Genomic DNA, 21,265 nt, shown 5'->3' on the forward strand with positions numbered 1-21,265 from the left:
CTCCCAAGTCAAGACCCTATGATCACTCTCACCAATTGGTGGCAATGTGGTCATATTTGTTACCAAATCCTCAGATGTAATTACTAGGTCAAGCACTCTCTGACCCCTAGTATTTTCCATTACATGCTGTCGCAAATAGTTATCCCTTAATAACTGCATAAAATCCAATTCCTTCTCCCATATATCCTCTCCTCACTCCAATCAATGCAACCATAGTTGAAATCTCCTATAATAATCACCCTCCTTCCACTCATTTCTTCTATTTGCTTGTGCCTACTGTCACCACCATCTTTTCCATCACCTGGTCTATAGCAGCACCCAATTGTATATTTAGTTCTGCTAGCCACAAATTCACACCGAATGGCCACAGATGTGCTCTTTTCTCTATGCTGCAATTCAACTTCTATTCTCCTTGGCTGTAGCTCATCAGCTATCATCAACAATACTCATCCTCCTATTTTATTCTCCCGTTCACACACTATACCCATCACATTCAATCCCACTAGCTATATCATATACAGTCAACCATAGTTCACTAATACCAATAACCTGTGGTCTGGAAGTGCCAACCTTGGCCAAAAACTCGTCCTTCTAGTTCCTAATACTCCTAGCATTAGTGTACATTAATTTAAGACCCCCCATTAGCCCCAACCCTACCTTCATGCCTTATATTAACTATCCCACTCTGATTTGTTGTCCTTATTCGCTTGGGCATATTATATTCATTCATACATTCAACTGCCTCCCTAAGGACTGTATATCTACTCCCGCCCCCCTTAATAAATCTAGTTTCCCTGAATTTGGGGTGAATTGCCTGGCTATAGTGCAGAATACATTAAGAATGTCTTGTTTCGTATTCCATTGTTGATTACAGACATCCTAACACAGAAATACTGACATATCTTTTACAGGCTGATACAACAGTTATACCAAAATTCTTTCTTAATTTATAATGATGAGTTTCAATTTTATTATCGAAAAATTATAAATAATTTGATACAATTATCTTGAAAAAAAAAAGTTTTGAATTATTTAAAAGAAAAGGCACATATGTATTACATAACCATTTGGGGGAGAGAGGGTTATAGACATATACCTTTCTGCTTGAGTAACAGTCAGTAAGCTAACGAAAATTATTGAGAAAGTGAGAAACGAACACATCCGGTAGACACAGTAAAAAGTCCTTGCCAAAAGCCGAATACACGCGGAAATTTATTTCATTTTATTCTTCACCTTTCTGATTGCTTTATAAATGTTCAAAACATTTTATTCTGATATTGCTTTTGTGGGATGAAACTGTTTTTTAAACAATAATTTGACCAATATTACATAATTTAATGATTTATACTTATCAGGAAATAATATAAATGAAAAAATATACAACATTTGCTAATTTATAATAATCACAATTTAATTTTGATATCAGAATATTCAAAGTTCTCTGGTACAATTACTTTGGAAAAATAACGAATGGAAAAACAAAAACAAAGTGCACATATGTTATCTAACAGTATTTTGTGTGTTTGTGTGTGTGTGTGTAGTGATAATTTTGGGATGGGGGGGGGGTGAGCTAGCCATTATTATTATTATTATTAAATAAGACCTCATGGAGTCAAAGACTCATCTCGGATTTCCTTTTATCACACACACATCTCATCACACCGTGTCTTATACACACTCAAACTCCTTGCAGACACCACGCTCTCAGGCAAGGCATTCGAATTATTCACAACTCTGCACGAAAAAAACCTGCCTCTCACTCCCCTACTCACACCCTCTTTATACAGTTTCCAGGGATGACCTCTGGTTCTCCCCTGATCTCCCACTATTCTCTGTAGAACTTCTCCACCATTGATCTTATAACAACCACTTACCAACTTTTAGAGGTCTCTATCATTGATTCCCTTTTTCCTTCTCTCCACCAGACTCTGCAAATTACATCTTCTCAATCTTTCCTCATACTCAACATTCCAGAGGGAAGAAACTACCTTAGTCAGTCGCCTTTGGACGCTTTCCAACATCTCTTCATCCTTCTGAAAACCCGGCCACCAAATATGGGCACAATAGTCCATGTGTGGCCTAATCAAAGCCTTATACAATGGAACAAGAATCTCCCTACTTCTACACATCAGTGTCCTCCGTATCATTTTGAGAAGTCTTTGTGTTGTATTCACAATTTTGGCGATGTGTCCCCTAAATTTTAGATCCTTATCTACTATCACCCCCAGATCTCTTATTTCCTCTACCTCCAACAATATATTCTCACCAAGCATAAATTCTGCATCCCATCTTTGTTTTCCATATTTTAAAACCTTACATTTTGCAACATTGAACTCACATCCCCATTTGCTTGCCCAAAAACTCAATTTATTCAAGTCTTCTTGCAAGACTACAACATCTTCACTACTCTTTATGGTTCGTCCCAACTTTGCATCATCTGCAAACAACTGAATATCTCCATCCAAATCTTTGCCAATGTCATTAATATACAAGTTAAATAGTAATGGCCTTAAAACAGACCCCTGAGGCACTCCACTAGTGACTTTCCTTTTCCTGGATATCACCCCCATACACAACTTGTTGATACCTATCAGATAGCCAGTTTCCAATCCAATGCACTAATCTAATATCCAACCCCATCTGCTCTAGCTTCACTGTCAACTTATCATGAGGTACTCTATCAAAAGCTTTTGCAAAATCCAAGTATATTACTGTGTATCCTTCTCCTCTGTCCAAGGAAGCAGTCACTTTATTGTAATAAATAAGTAGATTACTAAAACATGACCTCCCTTTAGCAAATCCATGCTGTCCATCAAAGATTATACCATTGTTTTCAACCCAACTCTGGGTCCTAGTTCTCACAAGCTTCTTTAACAACTTAACCACAACACCTGACACACAGATAGGCCTATAGTTTGATGCTTTAGTTCGATCACCTTCTTTATGAAGTGGCACAATCTTGCCCTCCTTCCACTCTTTAGGAACTTGACCAAGTGCAAGACTCGTACTAAATAAATATGTCAAGGAAGGTGTCAGCTCTTTTGCACATTCCTTCAGAATACGCAGTGATATATTATCAAGTCCCAGAGCCTTATTGACATCTAGTTTACTCAACTCCCCAAACACCTCTTGCTCACTTACAGTCAGTCACTCCTCCCCATCATCAACTGCTCTCAATCTCTCCAAGAAGTCACATTCACAAAATTGAAAGATCTTTATGAACTGCTCATTAAGTATCTCCACCACACATTCTGGAACAGCTGTCTTGATACCATTTCCTCCATTCAATGTCATTCTTCCATAAGCATTCTTTCTTTTGCTGGCTACATATCGAAAGAACTCCCTGGGATTCTTTTTGGCTTCATTTGCTAACTGCTGTTCATACCTCTCTTTAGCTACTCTTACCAACCAAGTCACCCTCCTTGCCTGGTCTTTGTAGACCTCATGAAATTAAAGGCGAATTAATTCTGTTATTAAAATTTTGGAAATAAAATTTCATTTTGACGCATGCACCTACACATATTTCGAAAGATAAACTGTAGGGAAAATTTCGCTACTTCAAAACTGCTGCATAATATCGAAATTAGTAAAAAATATATACATAACAGTTGACTTCATAACTGCCGTTTATTTCGATTTGTAGTGAGTGATTAGGGGGGAACCAAGAAAGTTGTAATGCAAAAACCTACAGATTACGTTATAAAAATTATGCATTATATGATATGATTCAAGATTTATGTACGATTCTCTATAAAGCAAAATTTAAAAGTGCGAACCTTCGTGCAATCTGTGTACTAACCTTCAATCTAAGAGTATGAATAAAAAAGAAAACTTAATTTGGAACATATGGAGGCTGTATTCATTTTTAGATTCGGAGTTTCATGAATTTATAAAACGATCGTTTGACAAAAATAATCATCTTCAATCAAGTTCTGGGATAATTTTAATATATTTTGGCGATTAACATAATTAACAAAAAATTGGTAGTGAAGAAAGTATGAAAGGATTTCTTATTTTGTGCTGGCATTGAAAACTATAATTATACGATATAAACAATCAGCAAATAAGGAATATTACTTAGGTATTTAGTCTGATATAACTTGGATACCAGTTACCGTGCAAACGGCAAGCAACTGCATTTCTTGCTGTAGGCAACTGAACGTATCTACTACGTATGCCAGGTAATCTAGTTAAGTGTTCTTTTCAGCGTGAAGGATTATTGCCCCTCCTAATGGACATGACTGTCAAACTGCACTTCTTATCAATGTTCTTTCAACAGGTGGATAGAATATTATTCATGTTTGCTGACATGTATATACATCCAGCAAAGAAATGGTACGCTTACATACATGAATTTTATGGAATACAGGAGTTCCTGTTAGTTTTATATTCTAAGGAAAGAACAATGTATTTCAAATGGAAGTGGAAGGCCTCACAAATTCAGCTGCCTCTAGTTTTTATGTTATGAATTTAATATTTAAAAATAAGTATTTTATTTTGCAACTATAACGATGCTGTTTTTTTTATTGTTCTTTGTGAAGCGTAAGGTTTTAAAATTTGGCCCCCTTAGAGAGTGATGCCTTATCTTGCACCTAATGGTAGATGCAGCCCTGCTTGGAGAGGCATTTTGGAACGCAGTAGTAAGTGTTTCAACCAAGGACAGGTGATGTTTTCATGCTACTTGCTTCATGTTTCAGCAATCTGAACATGGCTTATCAGATTATAATTGTGTTGCTGTTATTGCTTCAATGCATTTTTATTTCACAATAACATCACTTGCAATTGATTGAAGAATCTGAAGCAGAGAATAAAGGTTGCAAAGGTAGCATCATATGATAGTGCAATGTTGAAAGTTACTGAGCTCTTCAGTATGGCCCAATTTACTGTTAATGTTTGTCTATGAAAATTACATGACCTCATGCTTCCTTTTATGCTGAATGAGCCATGATTGTGATGTATATGTAGCTTTATCCACTACTATGAAGGGGTGTGTGGATAATTCTGATCAGATAGTATATGTCTTTTCTGTAGTTAATTATCTAAGAACAAAGGTAGCTGCTGGTCAACATCCATAATACCATTCAGCCTCAGAGAACCAATTTCTCATCCTCTTCATTCTGTATACCTCTGTCGTTTTGGAACAGTCTTTCCCATATCATACCATATTCTCCAATATGTACAACCACCAAACCTTCAAGAAACACATCCACTTAACAGATTCCTTTCTTCTTTCTGATAACTTGCCCCCCCACACACACACACACAGCAGTGTATTGTTAGAGGTCTTGAGACCTCTAATGTGTAGGATTGATTAAAAAAAAAATCACTTTCATGGTCTCTAAGTTTCTTCTTTATAACACTTAGAATGTAAATCATAAGATAAAAACATACATATTACTAAGTTAGATGCAGAAGAAAATTTTTAATACTTTTAATACATGATCAGTAATAAGAGAACAAGAAGAGAACAAGAAGTCACCCTTAGCAGCTATATAAAAGTATGGTCATAGGTATCATAGGATGCTCTTGGACTTGTTTGCTCTGTTAATATCCTGCTAGACTTCCACTGATTCAAAAATTAGTATCTTTCATCAACTCATTCCAATGATAAATTAGATTTCCTTTCTAGTATTCTGAAGTTTATAGGAATAGGAGCCTTATTCTTCTGGTCTCCCATACTATGGCTGCAATGGATTTTTTTTTTTTTTTTTTTTTCATGTGGAAGAATAGTTAATATACAAACACATTACCAATCTTACTTAGCATGCTATTTCTGCTACCACTGGATCACTAGAGAAAAATTTAAAGTCATTCACAAAAGGCAATTCATTTGGAAAAAAATTTACGAAGATAGCTAATATGGAACACTTTGTCATTAATACAGTATCAATGTTAATGGTCTATCTCTTGTCCTTTCCAGTTGTGGAGAGTTGTATTTTGAAACATTTCATTCACACATACTGAGAGAATGTTGTTAAGGATTGCTGAGAATTATTTGCTAAATTTACAAACAAGTTTTTTTTCAATCATATTCCAATTCTGTGTATTTCTTTTTCAGTCAAGTTAACAAGTTTTTATGTTATGAATTTATGAGAAAATTATGCACTTGTTCACACAAAATTATTAATGTTATTTTTGTTATATTTTATTAATTTTATTTTATTTATTTATTTATTTTTGTTCAGTGTGTGGAGGTGTTTTCACAGCATCTGAAGGTATAATCACATCTCCTGGCTATCCAAATAATTATGCCTCCAGTATCAGATGCGAATATTTGATCTTACAGCCTTCTGGTCACTATATAGTTTTGGAGTTTAATTCAGAATTTGAAATTGAAGGTCAGTTATATTGCTAATGCTTATCATTTGTATATTTAAGGTTACTTCTAAAAGAAATGGTATCATGCAGCATTTTTTATTTTTTTATTCAGGAACATTTCAGAAAGGCTACTGAATCAGTTCTGATGTGGAGTAATGAAATTCCTTCAGAGTGACAGTTTGAAAATATTCAAAAATTATCTGTCTAATACTATTTTAATTTAATTTTTCTTTCCTAACAAAGCAAAAAAATCTTATCTTTCTAAATTTTTATAATAATTGTTGTATCATTTTATTTAATATTTAATTTTCAATCACTTTGATTGAAATTTATGTTAAACTGTTGAACAGAATTTCAGAAGTTCTCTACACTACCCATGCATAAGCATGGATGATGCAATATTTTCTGCCTTCATGTCATATAGACTTGCTCATGAATGCAAGTCTAGCTTATTACATTTTCTATTTCTGGGATTCATTCTTCTTCTATTAAAATAAGACTTCATAATAGAGGAGGAATGACTCATTTCAGATATTGCACATTGTGAATGACAATGTGAGACTACATGTTTCAGATGAAGGATCTGATCTTATAGAAATGTATGGATGGCAATTTTTTTTCTTCCCTCCTGTCTCCATAGAGTCCTGGCATGAGCCCTCAAGTTCCCTAATTTGAAAGAAAAAACAATCTGTGGAAAATGAAGAAGTACCATTGAAAAGGTTTCTTATGGTATGTCACTGATCAAACACATCAACAAAAAACATTGATGTATTTGATAAGTCAAGGTCAACAGCATACAAAAGTTATTCAAGCATTGGGCACCAGTGATAAGGCAGTATTGGAGATATTTAATGCCTGTAAATATATTTTGTTATAAATATTTCATTATGTATGCTAAACGGTTGAAATAACTCTCATATTACTTACTAATTATCACTTGCTCTATTAAATTTTAAGTTTACTTTTGTGTAATCTATCTTAATTCATGAAATATTATTCTGAATTATCATCTGAATTATTAACAGATGAAAAATATTTTTGAACTTTCATAATATGCTGACCTGGTTGTCTAAGTGGTTAGCGTATCCGCTCTCCAGCCAAAAGGCTTCGGATTTGAATCCTGCCGTGGGCTTGGATATTTGTGATTGTCTGTAGAAATACTAGTGGTGGTGGTGGTAGATGGCATTGGTGTAGTTGCAGTTAGTTGTAGAGTAAGTGCCCTCCCTCCCTGGAAGTGTTACGTAATAATAATAATATAATTACAGTTTAAAAAAGATGATTTATTGAAATTTTGAATTCAGTTTTTATTTAGAAATTATATTTTATTAAATAATATATATCAATATGTGTAACTTGAAATCAGAGACTGGTTGTTGTCACAGTCTCCACTGTTTATATCACTGCCAGTGAACTTGCTACAAGTCGCTGTTGGGGTGCATTATTGCTCTGAATTCTATGCAATGAGATTTTCATACAGTAATGATATGGGCCAAGGCCTTATGAAATGGGACTACTACTTCCTTTTTTGCTTGTCAGCATCCTATCAAAATAGTTGTCTGTGACATTTTATTATTATTATTATATCACACTTCCAGAGAGTCCAAAGACTCATCGAGGGAGGGAATCTACCCCACAACTTTTTGTGTTACTACTCCATCAACCTTCATCACCTAATATCAGCGCCATTTACTGCCGACTATCACCACTAATACTTTCACAGACAATCACAAACATCCATGCCCATGGTGGGATTAGAACCCACAGCCTTTTAGCTGGAGACCGGATACTCTAACCACTCGACCAACCAGGCTGGCTTTAAAATGATGCATATGGTACTGAGTTGGTGCCACAAATTATGTGAATGAGGTTAATCTTGGGATGTTTCTTCATTCTCCATTGATATAGATTCTCGCGACAATTTACTCACCAGTGGTGTATTGTTGTCTCCACAAACTTCAGTTCTCTAAAAATGTTCGCTCTAAGCTCTCTTGTCTCCTCTATTTCATTAAACATAGTATCACCAATGTATTATTTATTATTATTATTATTATTACCCCAAGACCTCATGGAGTCAAAGACTCATCTGGGAGGTCCTTTTATCACACACACACACACAGCTCATCATACCATGCCTTGAACACATTCAAACTCCTTGCAGACATCACGCTCTCAGGCAAGGCATTCCAATTATTCACAACTCTACACGAAAAAAACCTCCCTCTCACTCCCCTACTCACACTCTCTTTATACAGTTTCCAGGGATGACCTCTTGTTTTCCTCCGATCTCCCACTATTTTCTGTAGAACCTCTCCGGCATTGATCCTATAACAACCCCTTAATAACTTGTAGGTCTCTATCCTCACCAAGCATAAATTCTGCAACCCATCTTTGTTTTCCGAATTTTAAAACCTTACATTTTTCAACATTGAACTTACATTTCCATTTCCATGCCCAATCACTCAATTTATTCAGGTCGTCTTGTAAGGCCAGAACATCTTCACTACTCTTCGTGTTTCGTCCCAACTTTGCATCATCTGCAAACAACTGAATATCTCCATCCAAATCTTCACCTATATCGTTAATATACCAGTTAAACAGTAATGGCACCAAAACAGACCCCTGAGGCACACCACCAGTGACTTTCCTTTTTCTGGATATTGCTCAACCATACACAACTTGTTGATAACTATCAGATAGCCAGTCTCCGATCCAATGCGCTAATCTAATATCCAACCCCATCTGCTCTAGTTTGACTATCAATTCCTCATGAGGTACTCTATCAAAAGCATTTGCAAAATCAAAGTATATTACTGTATATCCTTCTCCTCTGTCCAAGGGAGCAGTCACTTTATTGTAATAAGTAAGTAGATTACTAAAACATTACCTCCCTTTAGCAAATCCATGCTGTCCATCAAACATAATACCATTGTTGTCAACACCCAACTTTGGATCCTAGTTCTCACAAGCTTCTCCAACAACTTTATGAAATGGCACAATCTTGCCCTCCTTCCACTCCTTACGGACTTGACCAAGTGCAAGACTCGTATTAAAAAATATGTCAGCTCCCTGGCACATTCCTTCAGAATACTTGGTGATATATTATCAAGTCCCACAGCCTTATTAACATCTAGTTTACTCAACTCCCCATACACCTCGTGCTCACTTACAACCAGTCTCTCCTTCCCATCATCTACTGCTCTCAATCTCTCCATGAAGTCACATTCACAAGATTGAAAGACCTTTATCAATTGCTCATTAAGTATCTCCACCACATATTCTGCAACAGCTGTCTTTATTACCTTTTCTCCTATCATTGTCATCCTTCCGTAAGCATTCTTTCTTTTGCTGGCTACATATCAAAAGAACTCCTTAGGATTCTTTTTGACTTCATTAGCTAACTGCTGTTTATACCTCTCTTTAGCTATCTTCACCAACCAAGTCAATCTCCATGCCTGGTCTTTGTAGACCTCATGGAATAGGTCATTTCCAATTCTCTTATGCTTCCTCCACAATGCCCCCTTTCTCTGTATCGCATGCTTAATCTCTTTATTCATTCATCTCACACCTACCTCATTTAACCTTCTCACTCTTGGAATACACTTAGACATTGCATCTACTAGATCGTTTTTGAAAATCCCACAAGCTGCATTGATCTCTTTTCCAACTAACTCCTCATTCCATGCTACACCTGCAAGCTGTCTCCTGAGCTCTTCATAATCACCTCCCTTGTAGTTCCATATATACCCTTTTTTCACAGAGGTCCTCACACTGCTGGCAACCACCCAGGTAATCACTTCATGGTCACTCTCGCCAATTGGTGGATGCTTTGACACCTCATTTATAATTACATCCTCTGATGCGATGACCAAATTCAAGACCCTCAATCCTCGCGTGTCCTCTGTTACATACTGTCTGAGGTAGTTATCCCTCAAATAGTCAAGAAACTCATTTTCTTTACTTCCAGTTGCTATCTCATCATTCCAGTCTATATTTGCGTAATTAAAATCACCCATTATGATCACCCTTTTCTTATTTGCTTGACTAATTTGATTATGCAGTTCATTATCGCCACCATCCACATTACCTGGTCTTTAACAACATCCAACCAAGTATTTGATTCCATTCACCTCTATCTCACACCATACTGCCTCATAACCACTGGCACTATTTCCCTCTTGCATCTCTACCTTGTATGGACATAACTCTTTCTCTATCATCAACAGCACTTCCCCCCTCCCTTTTTACTCCTTCTAACCTCATGAAACACATCATGCCCTTCCATCTCTAAACCATTTAACCTTCTTATCTCTGGATTTCAAAGTGCAGAATCTTTGCAGTTATACACATTAAGCTGCATCACACTTCACTCCTATATACACCTGGCCAGACTATTCATATTTCCTTGAAAGCACTGTGCTTAAACTTCATTATTCATAACACTCCATCATTGTATTATATGCACAAAACTGAATTCTGCCACCACCCTCCACCAAAAAAAAAAAAAAAAAAAAATCTTTGTATCATTGGTATGCAATTTAAACAGAACTGCTATAGAACAGAATCTTCAGGCCTAGTTGTCATTCTTCTTCTCCTCTTTCATATCGCTTCTGTGCAACTTGTATATATATATATAGGAAATAATGCAGTTAACTCATCTAACTGATTATGCACACCTATATGTCTTTATCTTGCAACACAAACAAATCAACTAGAGAGTGAAAAAGCCCATGCATACAGAATACACTCTCTCCATATCCTTAATTGCTTTGGCTATAATTCCATCCAACCAAACCCATCTCTCTTAATTTATATATTACTCTGAAAACTGTATGGAATAGCTTAAGTGTTGTTTCAAATTCCTATGCTCTTACACAATGAATTTCTTACAATAATATGTCACCAAATATTATTATTCCACAGTAACTTATAAATTCTGTTACTCTTCTTCAGAACATTACCCTGTACAGGAGAAGAGTATATCACTGTGGTAAAAAAATCACATTATGATGATGTCTCACTTTGTACCTATAAAATCATGCTGATATGCTGATTGTTATCTTTCTCTTCTATAGAAACATTTGTTCCATATTCAGGGAATTGACAACTGTGAATTTCATTCTCTTAGCCTCTTGCCTCACTCTAAACAGTTTCATACCTCATATCCACAGAACCACCCTCATTCTGGATCTTTGTAGTAATCGAGTTTATTTCCTTGGCTCTCAGTATTATTACTCTTCTTCCTTGTTATCATAATTTTTTTTTTTCTGAATACATATATAGTGAGTTACATGACACTGAATCTCCTAATATTTGACTTCCAGTTATCTTACTTTTCAAAGTCAATGACTTTGATGGTTGTTATTTGTAGTTTTATTAATTTCTGAAAAGACTAGTGGCCATTATAAATTAAAGATACCAAGAAATTATATACTTGGTTTAATCCTTTATCCAAGTGTAAGCAAACACTGTTTGGGCCTGAAGTATTTTCAGAACTGGGGCAACTCGTGATTTCCATCATGGTTTCCTTTACATTTTTTCTAATGCAAAGAATGAATCCTTCATAATATCAGAAAATTCTGAAAACTAATCATTCCAATGTCCATTTTTTTTCCCTGTTTCACCAGTTATTTGAAGCAATTACTCTGACACTGACCTGAAAATTCTGAAAATTGATTATTACAATGCCCTTAATTTGCATTTTTGTGATTAATCAAATATGCAACCCCCTGACACAGACACCCCTGTGGTAGGGAGTGGTTGAATATCATGTAACTTTAAATATGGTCAGAGGTACTCTTAATATTATATTAAAATAATAGTAGTTTAGTACTTTTCCATGAAATCTCTATAGAAGCCCATGACTCTCATGGGAAGCTGCTCTACATTACACAATACACTGCTTCCACTACATAATCTACCATCAGGGGCTGCTTGTGCACAGACACTGCGGAACTGCAGCACACCCAATTTTTCTCGATATATAAATATATTTATTAATTTATTTATATTTGCTTGTAATATTTAATTTTATCATCAACAATCCCATACAATTCTCTTATTTTGTATAAAAAATATTAAAAATCCATCTTGCGTAGGCCTTCGGAGGGATTTAGCGGTCAAGGACATTAGCAGCACTGTGTTTACCACAGTGCCATATTGCTATGCGTACAAGCATATGCATGTCATAGTGAGATACGAGCTATTAGCGTAATGCGCCACTGTCTATTGCACAGTTCCACTGTTGTTTATATGCAGTTTGCACCGGTAGTACAGTGTTCGTAGTGCTTATCATGTTTACTCCATTTCTTTAAATATTTGGACATTACAATTAAAGGATTTAATTGTAAGAAAGTCCAAAAATGTAAGTAATTTTGGGTTATACTAAACTGTATAATTTTATCGATAATAAACAATATTTTTTCATGAAACAAAACAAGAAGAATATATTTTATTTTTAAGTAATTTTGAATTATACCAATCTGTATAATTTTATCCATAATATGCAATATTTTTCCATGTTTAATTTTTTTTTAATTTTTACCATAATTTTGATATTTTATCCAAACACATAGTGTGTATGTATATTTCGAAAGTTGCAGCACCCACACGATTTCAAGCCACAAGCCACTACTGTCTACCATCTTTGCTAAACTACCCCAATACAGTATTATTGTCTGTTAATATCATGTGTTCTATGGTGAGCATGTATGTTTTTTCCTGGAGGAAAGACCTGAGTTTTTGAAAGAAAAATTTCTGCCTTATAATTATTATTATTTCAGTGCCACTAGCGAGTTCATGACTAACTAAGAGAGGTCCATTTAAGTCTGCACACCACTTGTCATATTGTTCTCTTAAAGTCATTTACAGATAGCACCTTCACAACTTCCAGTCTCTTTTCCAACCATGCACCACTAAAAAAAGATAAAAATTACACACATCACACCTACAGCCAATTTGTCGGGATCCCTTGTCCTCTTCATCTTGCAACATAAAGAAAATTCTTACCAACTTCTATCCTATAAAATCTTTTCACCAGTTTACATCATAAAAATTATGGAAACAACTACCGTATTAGAATAAAAGCTTTTGTTTAATATAAAACAAAATAAACACTCGATGTTTTCGATCGTCATATTAAGGTCATCATCTGGAGTATACACATATACACAAAGAAACAGGCTGCACTACAATCTAGGGGCCAATATAGTTTTCTTAAAGGTCAATCCTGCCTTAACAATTTATTAACTTTTTATAACAGAATGACATCTGAGTTGGACAAGGGAAATGGCTGCACAGTGATACTTTTGGATTTTGCTAAGGCTTTTGACAGAATATCCCATGGAATACTGATGCGCAAATTAGAGCAGATATCGATGGATACTAAACTGGTGATATGGATAAGAGAATGGCTCATGAAGAGATACCAGAAAGTAGTGTGTGGAGGAGCAGAGTGTAGGATGAGGCAGGTGACTAGTGGTGTGGTTCAGGGCTCTTTGCTTTGGCCGTTATTGTTTAATATGTACATAAATGATGTAGAAAATGGCTTGCAGGGAGATATTCAGTTGTTTGCTGATGATGCACAGTTGGTTAGCACAATAAAAAATCGAGCTGATGTTGAGAGTTTGCAGGATGATTTAAATAAGCTAGCAAAATGGGCAAAAGGTAATGGATGTCAGTTATATGTGAAAAAGTGTAAACTTATGCATTTTGGGATTGAAACATTACCAACTGTGTACTACATTGATGGAGTGGTACTCCAAGAGATTGATGAGGCTAGGGACTTGGGGGTGTTGGTGGATAGGTAGATGAAGTTCGGAGAGCATATTACTAAGGTATTCATTATTGCACATAGGGTTACTTGGTTATTGAAGAACACACTAACATCCAGAGATAAAGAGATTATTATTCCCCTTTATAAGGTGGTGATACTTCCACATTTGGATTACTGTGCTTAAGTCTGGTCACCTAAATTCCTTGGAGATGAGGAGGTTGTGGAGAGGATTCAGAGGAGAGTTACTAAGTTGGTGAGTGATGTAACAAATGCTCCCTTCATTGATAGATTGAGAGCTTGTGAATTGCAGAGGTTGTTGGATAGGTGGAGAAGAGGGGAATATGATAGAAACATTTAAATTACTAAAAGGTTTTTATAAGATTGATGCAGGGGAAATATTTCAGCTGTGTGATAGTGATGGAAGAACAAGAGGTCAACCCTGGAAATTAAGGAAAAGTGTGGTTAACAAGGGTGTGAGAAATTGATTTTTTGCTTGGAGGATGGCGATTGAGTGGAATGCATTGCGTGACTCAGTTGGGAGTTCTTCATCTGTAAATGAATTCAAGAGAGGTATGTAGATATTGTTTTGATAGTTTGGGTCTCCTTCGATGAGTCTACTGACTCCATGGAGATACCTGCAATCAGGGGTGTAGTCCAAAAAGAAATAGTGCCAGGACCTTAGAAACAAAAATCAAGAGCACAAAATGCATTATTATTATTATTATTGTTATTTTTATTATTATTATTATTATTATTGCGACACCTATATGACAGAGTGGTGAGCGTGGTTCTGAGAGGAGAAGAAGGCTTTTGGTACACCCTACGAGATAAAAGAGATTGTGTGGTTAAGGCCCCACCCAACTGGGTGGGATAATCTGTCAGACTAACAGAGAATAACAAAAAATAACAGTGGGCGAAGGATTACCCTAAACACATAGTTAACCCCAGAACTCAGACAGAGTCATACATAAAAAAAAAATATTATTATCATTATTATTATTATGCAAAATTAAACCATGCCATTATGTAATTCTTTAATTGTTTTCATTGGAATAATTTTAATCATCCAGCAGACGTAAGGAAGTGCATTCCATGTGGAAAGTGTTGGTCCATTAAGCTTGATGAGCATACACAGCAGAAACGTTTTTCATTAAGAGTTTTGTGTGCAACTTTGTAATTAACTTTCTAATGTTCATAGCACTAAATCCTCATTCACACTCAGCCGTGCTACATGGTATAGTTGTAACTGCATTTGACAAAGGGGCCAAAGCAACGGATATCTTCTTCCCTCCTTAGGGATCCCAGACGTTCCATAAAATACGAAATCATCCTGTTTTTGGCTAATGCATCCCGTTGTCCCAAGAAAACTATTTGGGACAGCTTTTTGTCCTGTATTTTTGAGTAGGGGTTAAATGGATGAATAACACCATGAAGCCTGAGCTGCAAAAAAAGAAACAACTGTGGAGGGAATTTAAAGAAAGAGGTGACCTGCAGGCACACGAACAGTATAAAATGCAGGCCAGAAGGGTAACAATTGTGGTAAAAAAAAAGCAAAAGTGGATTATGAAAGGAAACTAGCTATGCAAGCTAAAGAGAATCACAAACAGTTCTTTCAATATGCTACAAGCAAGGGAAAAAACTGTACACGGCAAAATGATTTTAAGGAATGACGATGGTAAGGAGGTCACTGAATCAGTCGATATAGTGGAGTTACTGAGCGAGCACTTTGCAAAAGTATATCATCCAGGTGGCGACATTGAAAAAATGAAGGAAACATTAGTTTATACTGGAATTGTGATGAATGAAGTGGAGGTGAATAGTCTATTACAGAACCTTAATGTGAATACCTCTGTGGGATTAGATGGTATACCGGCATGGGTCTTGCTTGAAGTGGCTAAAGTTGTCAAGGTCTTGGAGAAAGTAGTCAAAGGAAAAATACAGAAATGGATTGATGAAAATGAGATACTGTACGGGGGACAGCATGGCTTTGTGAAGGGTAGATTATGCCTCTGTAACTTGCTCAAGTTTTATAACACGGTGACGGCTGAACTGGATAAGGGTAGTGGGTTTACAGTGATACTGCTGGACCTGGCAAAGGCATTTGACAGGATACCACATGGAATTCTAATCATGGAATTCTTGGAGCAATATGACTCACCAGGAATCTTTTTAATAGTGTGACAGAGTTGGTTGAAGGAAATGGCTACATGATGATGTTTCTGGTCTTTGCAAAAAAAGCTATTTGATGAGATTCTACATGGTAGTATGTTATATAAATTGCAGCAAATGGAGATGGATATAAAGCTAGTTATTATTATTATTACTAAGAATTCTTCATGTAATTCTTAGACTCATCGAGGGTGATGCTACACATTTCATCAAGCACTAAACAACATTTACAAAAACTGTCATACTTTTCTTTGAGCTTATTCAGCAACAAAGTATTCACAAGTGACTCTGGCAACTCATTACACTCATTCATTACTCTCCAAGCAAAAAATAAATTAAATAAAAAAAAATTTAAAAAAAAATAATAAATAAAAAAAAAATATATATATATATATATATACAGGGTGTCCCAAAATTCACGCAAGAAGTAATTTTGATAAAAAACACAGGTTTTTAATTAAAAATTGTAATTTCTTATTGATTCATAAAGTATACATTATAGGGTTATGCATGGAATAGCATATCGGGTAAATGGCCTCCACGGCTTTTCTGGCACATACGCACTCTTTTGTCGAAATTTTCCATGACCGTTTTGCATAAATGGGGCTGAATTTCGTTGATACAGTGCTCAATTTCCTCCATCAAGGTGTGGGTGGTCGTGGGCTTGTTGGCATAAACCTTAGATGTAAAAAAACTCCAAAGAAAAAAGTCCAATAGCGTTAAGTCACATGATCTGGACTGCCAATTCTGATCACCAAAACGGGAAATTACACGACCAGGAAATGACTCATGCAGTAATTGAATTGTTTCTTGGGCTGTAAGGTATGTGACACCGTCTTGTTGAAACCACATGTCATCCACATCCATATCTTGCAATTTAGGCACAAAAAACTGGATTATCATGTCGCGATAGTGAGCACCATTAACTGTTATTGCCTTACCAGCCGCATTTTCGAAGAAGAATGGACCGATGATGCCTCCAACCCAAAATCCGCACCAAACAGTGACACGTTGGGGATGCATTTGTTTCTCACTAATGACTCGTGGATTTTCTGAACCCCAAATGCGACAATTTTGTCAATTAACGAAGCCATCAAGATGAAAATGAGCCTCATCGATGAAGATGATTTTGTTTGAAAAATAAGCATCCACTTGTTGTTGTTCCATAATCTATTCAACGAACTCTTCGCTGTGTGTGGTCATTTTTAATAACCCTGAACTGTCAGCTGTCACGCTGTCTTTTTTTCTTGTTGGCAACACTTTACCGCACAAATGGCGCTAAATTTAAATCTTGCATGAATTTTGGGACACCCTGTATATATAGTCCTCACACTCCTGACCTCATTCTTGCTCATTTTTCAGGGATGATACCAGTAGCAGCCTGTGGAGCTTTAAGTGGGGGTGCTGCCTATACAAAATAATTTTTAAAAAATTCTTTTTTTCCTAATTAGTAACCAATTTAATAATAAATAAATCTGTAGATTTATTTATTATTAAATTGTTTATATTATTTATTTTGTATAGGCAGCATCCCCACTGAAAGCTTCACAGGCTGCCACTGGATGATACCCAGCTCTTCTCACCAGTCATTTACAGAAAAATTTCCTCTTATAATATCAATCTTTTAAAAAACTTTAAGTAACTTGTATGTTTCTACCCTTTATAGCCAATGAACTAATTTTTATAACCCACAACTCTTCAACCTATCCACTTGAAAAGCATTCTATAAATCTGCCACCATCGTGGTCTTTTGCCACTGCATCCTCCTCCTCTCCCTTTTATCATCAAATAGTCCAGATGGGACATTATCAACCTTATAAAGAGATATAAACATTTTCCTTTCTCTTCTTGCCAGCATATTCTTTAGTAACTGGGTAACCCTTAGAACTTTTTAGCCACCTTTGCAGTATGACCTTTGAACTTTAACTCGCAGTTACCCCTCCCCCTCAAGATTCCTCTCATTGATTTCTTGTTTCTAAGTGCAATTAGTAGTATATAGCTGGTAATCTTTTCATCCCAAAATGCATAAATTTGCAGCATTAATCAAGAGCCATTTTTCTCTTGTTTTTACTCATGCTGCCTTTCCACTTGAATCCTGCAAGATATCTACATCATCTTTATTTAACTATTGCTCTGCCCAGGTTTGCTCATCAGCAAACAACTCAATATTTACTATTTTTTGCTGTGTGAACATCTGTAGGAAAAGGAGATAATGCAATGGTATTGCTGGTGTTTTCACCAGTAGAATGATTGATACTAAAGTTAGTTATTTATTAAGACACTAAATTAGTTTTGTGAAATTCCTGTATTTCATATCATCACAAAACAAAAACCCAGTGCTCGATTCATATTAAAAAATATGTCAAGGCAGATGTCAACTTGATAATATATCACGTCCCAATCCATATTAACATCAAGTTAGCTCAACTTCTCTTTTCCAGCTAGCTCCTCATTTTATGCTACACCTGAAAGCTGTCTCCTGAGCTCTTCATAATCCCCCCCCCTTTTGGTTGCAAATATATCCTTTTCTCACAGTAGTCATCTCACTGCTGGCAACCACCCAGGTAATCACGTCATGGTCACTCTCCCCATTTGGAAGGTGATTGGGCACATCATTTATAATTACATCCTCTGATGAGATGATCAAATCCAAAACCCTCAATCCTCATGTGTCTCTGTTACATACTGCGTGAGGAAGTTGTCTTTCCAAAACTCAAGAAAATCATTTTCTTTACTTCCAGTTGGTATTTCATCAACCCAGTGTATATTGCAATAATTAAAATTGCCCATAATGATCACCCTTTTCTTATTTGCATGGCTAATTTGATTATACATTTCATGGCCAGTACCATCCACATTATCAGGTCTATAACAACATCCAACCAATTATTTCATTCTCTTCATCTCTATCTCACACCATACTGCCTAAAAATTAGTCGCACTATTTCCCTCTTGCTTCTCTTCTTTGTATGGACATAACTCTTTCTTTATCATCAATAGCACTCCCCTCCCTTCTTACTCTTTCTATCGTCATGAAACCAATTTTTGGTTTCATGAGGATAGAAAGGGTAAGCTTTCTGTCCTCATTAACCGATTTTTGGCAGATGAAATGGTTGCACTAATTGCATCTGTTCACCCAAAGATTGTTGGAATAAGTGAGACATGGTTAAACGAGGATGACATCCTGACAGGAATAGAGATGGAAGAGTATGATATGTTTCATGAGGATAGAAGGGGTAAAAAAGGAGGGGGGAATGCTATTGATGATAGAGAAAGAGTTATGTCCATACAAGGTAGAGATGCAAGAGGGAAATAGGGCCAGTGGTTTTGAGGCAGTATGGTGTGAGATAGAGGTGAATAGAATCAAATACTTGGTGGGATGTTGTTATAGACCTGGTAATGTGGGTGGCGGTGATAGTGAAATGTATAGTCAAATAAGCCAAGCAAATAAGAAAAGGGTGATCATTATGGGTGATTTTAATTATGGCAATATAGACAGGAATGAAGAGATAGCAACTGGAAGTAAAGAAAATGAGTTTCTTGAGTTTTTGAGGGATAACTACCTCAGACAGTATGTAACAGAGGGCACACGAGGATTAAAGATCTTGGATTTGGTCATCTCATCAGAGGATGTAATTATAAATGAGGTGTCAAATCATCCACCAATAGGTGAAAGTGACCATGAGGTGATTACCTGGGTGGTTGCCAGCAATGCAAGGACCCCTGTGAAAAAAGGGTATATGTGGAACTACACGGGAGTGATTATGAAGAGCTCAGGAGACAGCTTGCGGGTGTAGCATGGAATGAGGAGTTAGCTGGAAAAGTGATGAATGCAGCTTGGGGAATTTTCAAAAACTATTTAGTACATGCAATGTCTAAATGTATTCCAAGGGTGAGAAGGTTAAATAAGGTAGGTGTGAGATGGATGAATAAAGAGATTAAGCATTCGATACAGAGAAAAAGGGCATTGTGGAGGCAGCATAAGAGAAGTGGAAGTAACCAATTTCATGACGTCTACAAAGACCAGGCAAGGAAGGTGACTTGGTTGGTGAGAGTAGCTAAAGAGAAGTATGAACAGCAGTTAGCTAACGAAGCCAAAAAGAATCCTTGGGAGTTCTTTCGATATGTAGCCAGCAAAAGAAAGAATGATTATGGAAGGATGACATTGATTGGAGGAAATGGTATAAAGACAGCTGTTGCAGAATGTGTGGTGGAGATACTTAATGAGCAGTTCATAAAGATCTTTCAGTCTTGTGAATGTGACTTCTTGGAGAGATTCAGAGCAGTTGATGATGGTAAGTGAGCAAGAGGTCTTTGGGGAGTTGAGTATACTAGATGTAAATAAGGCTTTCGGACTTGATAATATATCACTGCATATTCTGAAGGAATGTGCCAGAGAGTTGACACCTGCCTTGACATATTTTTTTAGTACGAGTCTTGCACTTGGTCAAATTCCTAAAGAGTGGAAGGAGGGCAAGATTGTGAAACTTCATAAAGGAGGCAATCGAACTCAAGCATCAAACTATAGGCCTATCTCTGTGTCAGGTGTTGTGGTTAAGTTGTTGGAGAAGCTTTTGAGAACTAGGATCCAGAGTTGGGTTGACAAGAATGGTATAATCTTTGATGGACAGCATGGATTTGCTAAACGGAGGTCATGTTTTACACAGGGATGTGTAAAAGTATATTACTGTGTAGAAGGATACACAGTAATATACTTGGATTTCACAAAGGCTTTTGATAGAGTACCTCATGATAAGTTGACAGTCCAACTAGAGCAGATGGGGTTGGATATTAGATTAGTGCATTGGATTGGAGACTGGCTATCTGATAAGTATCAACAAGTTGTGTATGGGGGTGCGATATCCAGGAAAAGGAAAGTCACTAGTGGAGTGTCTCAGGGATCTGTTTTAGGACCATTACTATTTAACTTGTATATTGATGATATTGGCAAAGATTTGGATGGAGATATTCAGTTGTTTGCAGGTGATGCAAAGTTTGGACGAACCA

At 36.3% G+C, this 21,265-nt stretch overlaps 1 protein-coding gene across 1 annotated transcript in view; it reads left to right on the forward strand.

The window, feature by feature from the left end:
* The window catches only part of Cubn (Cubilin), a 2,223,842-nt gene that overhangs the window by 1,771,098 nt on the left and 431,479 nt on the right, over positions 1 to 21,265 (forward strand). The window contains exon 57 of the mRNA XM_090396294.1: positions 6,186 to 6,338. Within this exon, the coding sequence (XP_090252420.1) occupies positions 6,186 to 6,338 (153 nt within the window). The remainder of the gene's footprint in view (positions 1 to 6,185; positions 6,339 to 21,265) is intronic.

The sequence above is a fragment of the Typopeltis vanoorti genome, chromosome 8 (genome assembly GCF_054136105.1).
Source record: "Typopeltis vanoorti isolate ZY-2024b chromosome 8, IOZ_Tvanoo_1.0, whole genome shotgun sequence".
NCBI lineage: Eukaryota > Metazoa > Arthropoda > Arachnida > Uropygi > Thelyphonidae > Typopeltis > Typopeltis vanoorti.